This window comes from Urocitellus parryii, chromosome 1, assembly GCF_045843805.1.
Source record: "Urocitellus parryii isolate mUroPar1 chromosome 1, mUroPar1.hap1, whole genome shotgun sequence".
NCBI classification, from domain to species: Eukaryota; Metazoa; Chordata; class Mammalia; order Rodentia; family Sciuridae; genus Urocitellus; species Urocitellus parryii.
The window spans coordinates 255,408,283-255,420,945 of NC_135531.1; the positions used below are offsets into that span (position 1 = coordinate 255,408,283).

General features: G+C 35.7%; 1 protein-coding gene across 1 annotated transcript in view; it reads right to left on the reverse strand.

Annotated features, from left to right (window-relative positions):
• Dytn (dystrotelin) overlaps nucleotides 1-7,821 on the reverse strand; it is a 64,431-nt gene extending 56,610 nt beyond the window's left edge. Inside the window, exon 1 of the mRNA XM_026394610.2 lies at nucleotides 7,623-7,821. Coding sequence (XP_026250395.2) covers nucleotides 7,623-7,821 — 199 coding nt within the window. The remainder of the gene's footprint in view (nucleotides 1-7,622) is intronic.
• Between the last annotated feature and the right edge of the window lie 4,842 nt (nucleotides 7,822-12,663).

Consider the following 12,663-nt stretch of genomic DNA (forward strand, 5'->3'; position numbering starts at 1 on the left):
TTCAGTTTCTTTATCAGATAGATAGGGAATATAATACATTCCTCAAAGGGTATTTGCATGATTTAAATAAGAGAATGAAGGTAACATACTTACCCATAGCTTACTAAATTGTTTCCCTTACTTTCCCATAGCTTAGATCTCCAATCTTCCAAAATTTAATTCTTATTTAGTTGAAGACACATGTAAAGTCTCACAACAGAGCTTTTTGTTGTCTCAGAGTTTTTGGTTGTTGTCTAACACTGAAATAATCAGTCTTCACATCTAGCAAAATTAAAAACTATAAAGTAGAATTTGTCATTTGATCATGTTATTTTTTATGTTATTCAGCAAAGCTTTCAAAGGTCTTACACATTGATTGTTTGATTTATTTTAGTAACTTAAAACTGCCTGCTCTATTCAATTATTGTTGGTATACAGCAGTGATCCTCAAAGTGTATTTCTGGGCCGGCACCATCACTATTACCTGGGAACTTGGTAAATTCTCTCCAACTCTGTCCTGTAGAGGTGAGACTAAGCATGTTGCTTAAACAGGCCCTTGAGGACATGATGCAAATAAAATCTGATGTAAACTAAAGTCTGAAAACAACTGGAATGAAGGAAATTTCTAAAATTTTCTAAATTTTTTTAGTGCAATTGTCTTGGATCCAGTCAACTTGCAAGTGATTCTTAGGGATTATTTATATAGACAGTCATATCATCTGCAAAACACAATATCATCTGTGAATGTTTTCCTTATGTTATGTGTGTTTGTGTGTGCATAGTTTGGAATTCCCAAATAGGAACAGCAGATAAATTTCAATCCATCACCCTGTGCCAAATCCAACCACTGGTACCAAATTAGCGAAGGGCTATTTGGATAAGGTCTATCAAGGAGCCTTTTTTTGCAGTAGTGTGAAGAGGATAGCAATGATATCCTATATTTTATTTGTTTGCTTCAGAGTAGCAGTGTATCTGTGCTGATAACCAGAATTCTTTGGGGTTTCCTTCTCTAATTATAACAGGATTGTAACAAATACTATTTCATTTACATCATGTCCTCCAGGGCCTGTTTAAGCAACATGCTTAGTCTCACCTCTACAGGACAGAGTTGGTGAGAATTTGCATTTCTACCAAGTTCCCAGGTGATAGTGGTGGTGCTGGCTCAGAAACCCACTTTGAGGACCACTGCTGTATACCAACAATAATTGAATAAAACAGGCAGTTTTAAGTTCCTAAATAGTATTTGTTGTATAATCAATACAAAAATTATTAATAAATTATTTTATATTATTAGTCGTTGAATGTCCATGTCATTTTTACACTTGCAGCACATCTCAATTCAGACTAGCCATAGTTGGATTGCTCAGTAGCCACAGATGGCCGGTAACTACATATGACAGCTCCATTTTAGAGAATATGGGGAGGGGAAGCTATTCAAGGTTCTGAAGAGGGCTTCAACTTTTGATTTTGCAGCTGGAGTCAGGGCTGCTAGTTGGGCTGAGCTAGAGATTTAGGAGTTGTTGGTGTTGGATTTGGGCAATACCATGTCCATTAATCAGATTGTCTGGGTAGAACATATTTAGTGAAGAGAAAATTAGGCTAAGTAGCAACACCTTGATGAGCATAATCATCCAAGTAGCAGAGGAGGAAAGAGAAACCTAAGAGGACTGAGAAGGGAAAGACAAACGAGGAGCGCAATTGATGAAATGCCAAGGAAGGTAACTTTCAGAAAGTAGAGACAAGCCAAAGCTTCACTACCTGCTACCTGCAAGCTACAAGATCATCAACTGTGGGCTGAGAAGTGTCCTCCGTTTTTTAGTGGTTTACCTGATCTTTGGAAGTCTTTGCAAGAGCAGTTTTAGTGGAGTGAGGGGGATAAACAACAAATGGCAGAGGATTAAGCAATGAATGTAAGATGAAGAGAAAGCCTAAAATAGGCAACTTTTCCAAGATCTTTAATCTGAGAGCGTCATAATGAAACAACATGTAAAATGAAAATTTGTTTTCAAAGGCAAGAGATAGAATGCATGTACAGGTCAGGGAGGTGGAGCCAGGAGAGAAATAAGCCTTGAAGGAAATAAAGTACTTTCAAATGTAACCATCAGTTGATTGCCATAAAACTCAGGCAACTAGGAGGAAGTGGCCTGTGTGCTGGGAAAGTTTTGTGACTAGAAACACAGCCAGTCCTTTAGCCTTTGCTAAGCGGGCCCCAAGCAAAACTAAAATGAGGGACTACTAGGTGGACTTCATTAATTCAAATATCTGTGACAAGATCATTCATGGTTGTGGCCATATTATTTTTTTTCCTATTCTTTCAGCAATGAGAGCATTTAAAGATTGAACAGACAATGTCCCCATGGCCATGCCTCTGTGTGTTTCAAAGTCTAAGCTCTTTTTACTCCTTGGGGTGATCTAACAGTTGTTTTGAATTTAAGGATCCATTCGTGAAGTCCACACCACTCAGGCCTTACTTACTATGAAGGGACAGACAGCCCCATTGAAGAACTGATCTGTAGTTTTCCTGGAGCGGGGAGAGAAGCTGAACCCTGGACAGAAGTTGGGATTGGGGGATATGGAGATGTTAGATATGGGCAATACCATGTTCACTAATCAGATTGTCTAGGTAGAATATATTTAGTAAAGAAAAAATTAGACTAAGTCACAGTCTGAGGAACATAATCTTCTAAGTAGCAGAGGAAGAAAGAAACCTAAGAGGTTTCTCTTACTGTAGGCATGCTAGTAGAAGGAATGATGGTATGGCACAACCAGGGAGACCAGAGACCAGGGGTGGCAGAGTCTTCTGTGTGCAATCTTGGCACAGAGCCCCATGTCTCTAAGTGGACCCTAAAATCAAAGGCAAAAAGCAAGCGAGTGGCAGCCATGACAGATCAGCAATCAATTGGGACCTCTGAACAGGTGTTAAAGATAAAAACCTTAGAGGTTTCTGTCTGTTTCCAAAGGATGGTTTCTTCCGAAACTTAGTCTAAAGTTCACACCAAAGTACGATGACTTGAATATGATTTGGAAAACATTCAGTGTTGTGAGCAAAGTCCTCACTTTTATACATAAGAATATTGAGCTCCAAGCACTATGCCAAACCACTGAGGGAGGGTCACAGTGCTGAATCAGGCCAGGCCCAACTTTAAGGAGATAGAGTATACCACAACCTACTCCCTAAATGAAAAGTTAGCCCTCTATATCCCAAATTTCTGTATCCATGCATTCAATCAGTTGAGGATTAAAAATACTTTAAAAATTAAATCTGTACTGAACACAGACTTTCCCCCTTACTATTAAACAATACAGTCTGACAACCATTTACACAGCAGTAATATTTTATTATGTATTCTGAGAGATCTATAGATGATTTTCAGTATACAGAGAACGTGTAGAGATTACATAAAAATATTAAGAACACTTTACATAGAGGCCTTGAACATTTGCAGATTTGCATACCTGTATGGGGATCTTCAGACCAATCTCTTGTGGATAGCAAGGGAAAACTAGCTGTATAATGATTCAGCAATTGATATCATGAGTCAAAGACACTTACATAAGGTGAATGTAGGCTATGCACCTATATTCCCACTTGAAGAAGAGATCCTGTTCAAGGCCCCTCTACTTCTGTTCTTTTATTTCCAAGTGCAAACATATCCAAGAACCCACAGTTCACTGTACATCTTTTGCTATTCAATATTTCCTTGTTTTAAAAAATTCTTAGTTTTCAGAGAAAACTCCAATGTTAGAGAATGGGAGAGGTCAGAAACCTCTTTGGAAATATGCATAATAGTGTGGAAATAATTGACAACATGTGATGCCCAGCATTATTTGTTCCTCTGGAAATTGTCCAATTTTTGTGCCCCAGTTTCTCCCAGGTGCACTAAGAGAATCAGTAAACCAGGGTCTCTGCAGGTTCCCAGATGCAGCTCTTGGTGGAGGAGCAACTCTGTAGCTGCCTGCCATCTGGCCCATCACTCCTGTCAAGTGATGCTTTGCAGTGTCATCTGATGAAGTTATGCAGCGTAACCTGGCAAGCTGTGCGATGTGGAAAATGAATGTGTATCCCAGGTGAGCTGCTGGCAGCCCTGCTTCTACTAGGCTTCATTGTTAAATCTTCTTTTCTGTCAGTGTGAGAAAACTCAAGAAAGGAAGACATTGCTGGATGCATCAGGCCCTAAGCTATGAACAAAGTAGTTTTAGATGCTTGAAGACATAATAACATAAACTGCATGTGTGTTTCTTAGAAGCAATTTGGGAAACGTCTTTGCTTCCAACAATCCTCACTTGGGCTTAGCTAGATCATTATGTTCATTTCTTACAGATGAATGTAGTGAGATTTCTTTCAACTGTCCATCACCTAGTTCAAGGGTCCAGAAATAGATACTTTAGGTCAGTGGCTTTTCCAGTGTGGTCCCAGGCAAGCAGCATTGGCTTTGCACAGGACCTTATTAGAAATGAACCTTCCCAGTCTCTACCCTAGTCCTACTGAATAAAACTCGACAGGAGGTCTCCAGCATTTTAACAAATCCTCCAATGATTTGAGAAACACTGCTTTAGGGAGAGAAAAATTGAGCTTTGAACAGATTACCTGCAGTGTTGGGTTTACTGGTAGGAGGGCTCCAATTTGGGAAATCCCCAAATAATTTGACTCATAATGTTGTTTTCAATAAATATCTTGGGATTATACAGAATTTTATATCAAACAACTAAAGTTAACAATCTGTATTAGCTAGGAGAAAGTGGTTGCAAATAGTTCCAGAAATAAAAATGTCACAGACTAGTCATGGGCTTAACTTTCAATACAGAGATGTAGGGAGAAAGAGGAATTAGTTTCTCCATATTCATTCATCAAATATTCATATAGTGACAACTGTGGGAACTTTGCACTCATGTTGTACTGTGAACTTACTCTTCCCATAAAACTATATCAAGTGATGTCATTTAAATAGCAAACTATGAAGATAAAATTTAAAAAGACACTTTTGTGTGTTTGAATAGAAATTTAAAACATAATTATGGGATGTGAAAACTTTTGTCAAATTAGTTTTGGTGCTTCAGAGACAACAGACTAAATACTTTTCAATGCATTATGAATTTCTATTTAGAAGAGAGAGAAACTCACTTTACTTAACTAATAACTTCTTTATTAGCCAAAAATTTGATGTGTGCCTACTCTTCTACTCTCAGAGGTCTGAGGGTACATCTGCCCCTCAATTTTTAATTTACAAACTATGTTCAGAAACTTGACAATAATACTCACCTTTTTTATCAGGGTCCATTTCACGAATTTCCTAAATACCAGATGGCAGGATGGTCCTTGTAACTAGAAATGAACCAATATGTATGCAGAAGGTTTTGAAATGGGGGAATGAGCAGGGGAGAACAAGAAGCCAATTAAAGGAATCATTTTATCCATGGAACAGGGAGCACCCGGTGTGCAGGGGAACTGGGAAATCTCTTAAGGAGATGAAAAGGAGAATGTAAGGTAGAGGCTTCTTATACTGGCCACACTTTTCAGAAAACTGAAAACAGCTCCTGAGACTAATACTATCAATACCAGAACTTTTGAGACATTAACATTTAAAAAAATAGACAATATTCTAATTTAAGAAAATCTGAATTTGCTTAAATTTTAAGAACAAAAATTGGAACTCAATTATTTGCATGTCAAATTAGACTTATGCTAAATTAGTCTATATATAAAATCTCTAACCAATACTATTTATACCATATATATCCAAACATTCACATTTATGTGTTTCTACATAGAATTCAGTCAGTATTTTAACAAAAACAGTCAATTAGTTACCTTGTTAATAGTTTCATGTTGTAACATTGTTCAAAGCATATCCTTTGAACAATGAGTTATTCTACAAGAAAGCCTTTCCAAGAAAATGACATTGCATTTGTTGACATCACATTTGAAAACTGGTTTTTAAAAGTTGGTACCCACCCTCCCCAAAAGCTACACAATAATTAAATTTAAACAGTATTCTCTCTCCAATGAACCAATGAATGAATGAACAAATTATTTGGGTATATAAATATTATTTTACATGGAGAGAAACTAAAGCAAAAACTGATTACATTACTTTTCTAAAAATATGATAGCAATAGTAGAAATCAGAGATTGCCAAAATCTAGGTAGTTTCCAAATATATTTAGGTATGATCTGTTTTGAAAAGTTGCAGCAAAAGAAATAAGGTCAGCACTGTCCTTGGAATACAAATGCTCTCTGGTTGCTTCCTGAGATCTCCAGGTGGCACAGAAGGGTCAACCCCCCGTCCAGTTAGTATAGCTGGAGATGGCTCTGCCATGTCCTTACCTTTCTTAGTTTTCCCGGGGAAGCATTTGAGTCAAACTTTCTGCATAAATGACTCAGCAGTTCTGAAAGAGGGAAAAGCTGGGTAATTGCAGACTCAGATGTGGTCTTTCCATGTAGAGTTTTGTTGTTGTTGTTGTTGTTGTTCTGACAGTCCCAACAGTTGCATGCAAAACTGTGATGTGTGAGGTTGCACTATTTATAAAGTCTTGCTCAAGTGCATTCATTAGTAATAGAGATCTTGAATAATTTAAGGCCACCTGTACATCTCTGTTTCAAAGGGCCGTTTCTGTTTTAGTGTGCTTTGTAGGAGAGGAAAATAAAACATGTTCTGGGTGTTGTTGAGAGCAGGGGTTACCATCTCTGTATTTCAGGTAACAGCAACGTTACAAACAAATCCAGAAAAGAGTTACATATGAATGGAATCTAACTCATTCTATTAATTTCTTCAAAAATACAGAGGTATGATTTCACATTTACAAAAGGTTTAAATAGACAAGTCTTCAAAAGGATAATTACAATTTGTGATTGAATGCATATTCTCTCTTAAGTTTTGAGTATAACCCAAAATGTCTTATTTCTAAAATAGTTCACATTAAAAAAATAACATTTTCTAACTCTACTAGAATTTTTGAAAAGGGCATCACATGAACCTAACATATCAGAACTTTACCATTAACATTTTCAGGCTTCTGAAGAGGTAGGGAATCAATTTTGCTTTATCTTTCAAAAACATTTGAACCTCCAGCTGAGATATTATATACTCCATGAGCAATACATGGTCCCAACTAATATGCTTAAAACAGCTCTAAGTGGATACAAATCCACTCTAGAATGTCCCATAACAAAAATCACCTTGAATGGGGCTGGGGTTGTGGCTCAGTGGTTGAGCACTTGCCTAGTATGGGTGGGGCACTAGGTTCGAACTTCAGTTCTAAATATTTAAATATAGAATATAGTTCTAAATATTTAAATATAGAATGAACTAGGATACAATGAAATGTAACTTGGGCAAATGGACAATTGCTAGCCCTGAGCTTTTAGCCTGGCTGAACTTGGGACAGGTTTAGAGAAAAGATCTAAAGACTTGTTTCACTTACTTTTGTTAACTGGAAACTTATTGTTACTGTTGCATCCTCTGGTTCAAGTTCTGATGAATGTAGTCACATTAAAACATCCCCTCCTCTCTCCACTCTTGACCTTCCCTCTTCTCCTCAGGATTACAAATAAAACAGTTATTATAATTTTGCCTCCAAAATGACTGATAAGGTGGCATTTTTTTCTAACATGGTCCTACTGTCACTGGTAATTGAGTCTTTACCTTCTGAAACAGCTCCACCTTGAGGAAGCCGGGAGGAATAGGGTTCAATCTTTCTTTGCAATCTCCACTTGGCCTGGTTTAGACATACAAATTCCACACCAGCCAGAAACTGGGCCACTGTCTTTATTGTGCATGGGTACTGTTGTTTGAGGCTGCCAGTGTTTTGTTCACGCTCTGATGGATCCTTACACGTAAACATGTTAAGATCATAACTTCTGAGAGAGAAAGTGTAGCCTTGATACATTATACCTAAAAATATGTAGGTAGCCCCTTATGCAAATGCCAGGATAATTTTATGTATATATTTACATATGTGATGATCAATTTCAGAGGAAAATTTAAATGGCTAAAATTAACTTAAGAAAAAATAGAAAACCAATACCAAGGAAGATATCTCAAATGAATTAAAAATATAATGTTCTGAGCCCAGATAATTCCCTGTGTCAAGCCTTTTAGCTTTAAAATACACAGATTCTTAAGCTATGAAAATTGTTATGAAGCCAGCACAACACAATGCTGAAATAAAGCATTGTAATTTCTCTCTAGTTCATAATATTTTCATAAAAATTGTGGGCCAATGTTATTTATAATATTCATAACAGATTCCTAAACAAAGAACCTAGAAATCATACATTAAAAGACCAACTAAAATACTGATCCAATTGAGTTGGATTTATTCTAGGGACAAAAGCAAGGATGCTTGACATTTGAGAATTGATAACATAATGTAATGTATTGATAGGTCCAAAAAGGGAAATCAAGTGATAATTTCAGTTGACATTGTAAAGGAATTTGAGAATTATTTAAAAAAATTAATTGGTAATTTTTATTGGCAAGATTACATATACTTTGGTACAATATGATGTCATAAGATAGTACACATTGTGGGGTGCCCAGTGGAACTAATTAATGTATGCATTATCTCACATCCTCATTTTTTGTGGTGAGAACAAAATCTACTCTTAGTGATGTTCAAAAATATAATACATTGTTATCAGCTGATGATCACCAGGTGATTTAAGTCTATTATAAATAGGTTCCTTGAATTTGTTCCTCTTATCTAGCTGAAGTTGTGTATACTTTGACCAATATCTTCCCAACCACTCCCCCATCCCAGCCCCTGTTAACTACCCATTCTACTCTTTGCTTCTGAGTTTAACTTTTTTCAATTCCACATATAAATGAGATCATGCAGAATTTTTCTTGCTGTGCTTGGCTTATTTTAGTTTACACAACATCCTTCATGTTCATCCATGTTCTTGCAGTGATAGGATCTCCTTCTTTTTGGGATCTAAAAGTATTCCATTGTGTATATGTATTATATTTGCTTTATACATTCATCCATTGATTAACATTTGATTCTTGTGTAGTATCTCTATCTACAGATATATCTTCAAAAATGTATTTCATTTTCTTTGGAAATATACCCAGTAGTTTAAATGCTGTTCATATGCTAGTTTTATTTTTAAAAATTCAAGAAACCTCCATACCGTTTTTTAAATTTACAGTCTCAGTGTGAAAAGCTTCCTTTTCATTAAGATTTGTTTTCTTTTTCTTTTTGATAGTAGCCATTCTAGCAGGTGTGATATAGTAGTTCAGTGTGGTTTTAATTTGCATTTACCTAACAATTAATGATATTTAGCAATTTTTTAATAAATGTTTGTATGTCTTCTTTTAAGAAATGTCTATTGAGGTCATTTGCCTATCTCTGTGTGTGTATGTTTGTGTGTATGTTTGTATGCATGTGTGTGCAAGTGTGTGTGTGTGTGTGTGTGTGTGTTACTGGAGATTTAACTCAGGAGTGCTCTACCCCTAAACTACACCCCCTGTCCTTCTAAATTTTTATTTTGAGACAGATTGCCCAGGTTGATCTTGAATTTGCAATCCTGTAACAGTCTCTGGGATTACAGGCTTGTACCACCATGCCTAGCCCAACTGCCTATTTTTAAATCAGGTTGTTTGCTTGCTCTTCAGTCATTTGAGCTCCTATGTATTTTGGAAATAAACTTCTTATCAGATGTATGGTTTACAAATAGTTTTCTCTCATTCTGTAGGTTGTCTCTGCCCTCTGCTGATTGTTTCCTCTGAGACTATTATAACCCTGTTTGTCTATTTTTGCTTTTGTTGCCTTTGCTTTAGAAGTCATATATATATATAAAGTCGTTGCCCAAACCAATGCCATGGAACTTTCCCCCTGTGTTTTCACCTAGTAGTTTTAGTTTCAGGACTTATATCTTTAATTCATTTTGAGTTGGTTTTTGTCTATGGTGAGAGACAGGGTCTAATCTCATTGCTGTGTATGTGGCTATCCAGTTGTCCCAATAGCCCAAACACTGCACTTTCCCTATGGATGTTCTTGGCAGATTGGTCAAAAGCCAATTGGCCATGAGTATGGGGATTTCCTTCTGGGCGCTCTCTTTTGCTCCATGGGTTTGTGTGTCTGGCTTTATGGCAGCACATGCTGTTTCAATTCCTATAGTGCTGTAGTGTATTTGAAAGTCAGGCAGTGAACTACCTCTGCTTTTGTTTAAGATTGCTTTGGATATGCATAGTCTTTTATGGTTTCATACATATTTAGGATTATTTTTTCTATTTCTGCAAAAAACATGTTATTAGAAGTTTGATTGAGATTATATTGAATCTATAGGCCACTTGGGGTAGTATGGATAGTTTAACAGTATTAATTCTTCCAATCCATGAACACTAAATCTTTCCATTTATTTGTATCTTTTTAATTTCTTTCATCAGTGTTTTGTATTTTCAGTGTACAAGTCTTTTATTTCCTTGGCAAAAATGGCATTATTATTATTATCATCACTGTCTTCTCTGTTTTACTGAAGATTTATTTATTCTAAACTATACCAAATGTGTTTTGGGGGATTTACTAGGTGTATGACTTGTAAATAATCATAGTTTTATTTGTTTACTGTTGTTTTATATCTTCTGTTTCTTATTTCATGGCATTGGTTACAGTTTGTGGAATAAAAAACATTAAAAATATACTAATGATCCAGTTAGAAAATATAATTAAAAATTTAACTCACAGTAGGACAAATATTGTAAAATATTTAGTTAGAAAGATGTCAGAGGCCATGATTTCATGGCTGAGCTTCTAAAACTATGTATCAAAATCATCAGTGACCTATATATTGCTAAATCCAAAGTATATTTCTCTGCCTTTCTCTTAGCTTTTTCTTACTAAACTTTTGGTTTGGCAACTTTAAAATACATAACAGTTGGAAGAACATGACAAAGAAGTCCTATATACTCTCCATCCAAATTCACAAACTGTTATTGTATAAATACACACATCCACATTCACACACAGACTTTTTTTTCCTTAACCATTTGAGAGTAAGTTACAGAAATTTTCTGCCTTTACTCTTAAATGCTTCTGAAGGACAAGCAGATTCCCTTATATAGCCACAGTATAATTTTTTAAAATCAGGAAATTTAACATTTAAATATTACTATTATCCAATGGATATTATTCAAATTTTGCAAATAGTGTCTTTTATAGCATATTTTTTCCCGATCCATGATCCAATCCAGAATTACACATTTTCTTTAGCTTTTGTATATCTTTAGTCCCCTATAATTTGGAACAATTTCCTAATCTTTCTTTGTTTATTATAACATTGACATTTTTTAATAGTATGGGTCAATTTATTTTGTAATGAATGTCTCAAATTGGGTTGTATGCTGTTTCCCCATAATTATTTTCAATTTGTACATGGAACAGGGTATGGACACCCTACAGGATGTTTTATTCTTCTCAGTGCCTTATATCAGAAGACACAGGCTCTCAGATTATCTAATTACTGCATGATATTAGCTTTGTACACTTGGTTAAGGTGTTATCCTTTCAAGCCGTGTTTGTGGTTTTAGGTATTTATCATTCCATTTTTTTTTCTTTTTGACATTTTCTTATTTTCTGACTCAACAAGATATTCCAGACTTACATACTTTTCCTTTCCTAGAATCAGTAATTTCTCTACCTACCCTCCTTTTTATGTGGGGAATGTTTGTTGAATCTCAAATCTGTGTGCTAAGTGTGTTCATTGTTATGGGGATATCACTGTTTGCTAGGCCCTTTTATAAGTTCATTGTGATATCTTAAATTCCAATCCAATAATCCGAAACCAAGGGTTCTTGCTTTCCTTTCCCTATTTTGTTTTATCCTTCTTTAATATTGATTATCCTGGCTTCCAAAATTATTGATTTGTTTATTTGCATAATATTTATCTTCTTTCCAACCTGAAGGCTATTTCTTCTGAGTTTCTTTCATTGGCTTCTCTTTATAGATCAGAACTTTTATATTATTAGAGTAACTAAAGAATAAGTCTTTGGCTTCCTTCCTTCCCCTTTCCTTCCTGTGTATGTTATACAGTATGTAGGTCTCTTAATTACCTATAAGCAACTAATTCACAAATTGATAATTCTAGACCTGGCTATTTGTCTAAACTGTACATTCATTGATAACCTGGCACCTCAATTTAGATGTTAAATTTGACATGTTACTGATGTTCTATATAATCTTCACATCTGTTCCCTTCATCCAAATTTCTGGAAGAGGCACCACCATTCACCCAGTTGTTCAAACCAAAACCAGGTAATCTTTTTTTCTCTTTTGTATTTGATTTCCTTATTACATTTATTCTGTCTTCAAATCCTATAAAGGCTTCTTATAAAATATTTCTCAAATTTTCTCCCTCTTTCTATTCCCATTGCCACCTCCCTGATCTGGGCATCCAGCATCCCCTGCTTGGGATACCACCAGTTTCCCTGTGCATGCTTTTATCTACTCTTACTTGCCTCTAATCTTCATAAGCACTTGCTCATAGCTTCAAAATCCAAATTACTAACCCAGGCTTAATAAAACTGTCCATGATCTGCCTCTTTCTCCAAACCCATCCTATATCTCTCTTGTGCTCATTCTGGCTAGCTTCTTTGCTGTTTTTAAAAACTTCCTAATTTCCATGTCAAATGTAGCAGATAGGTCAAGAAAGCATGACAATTGTACTAGTCCATTTTCTATTAG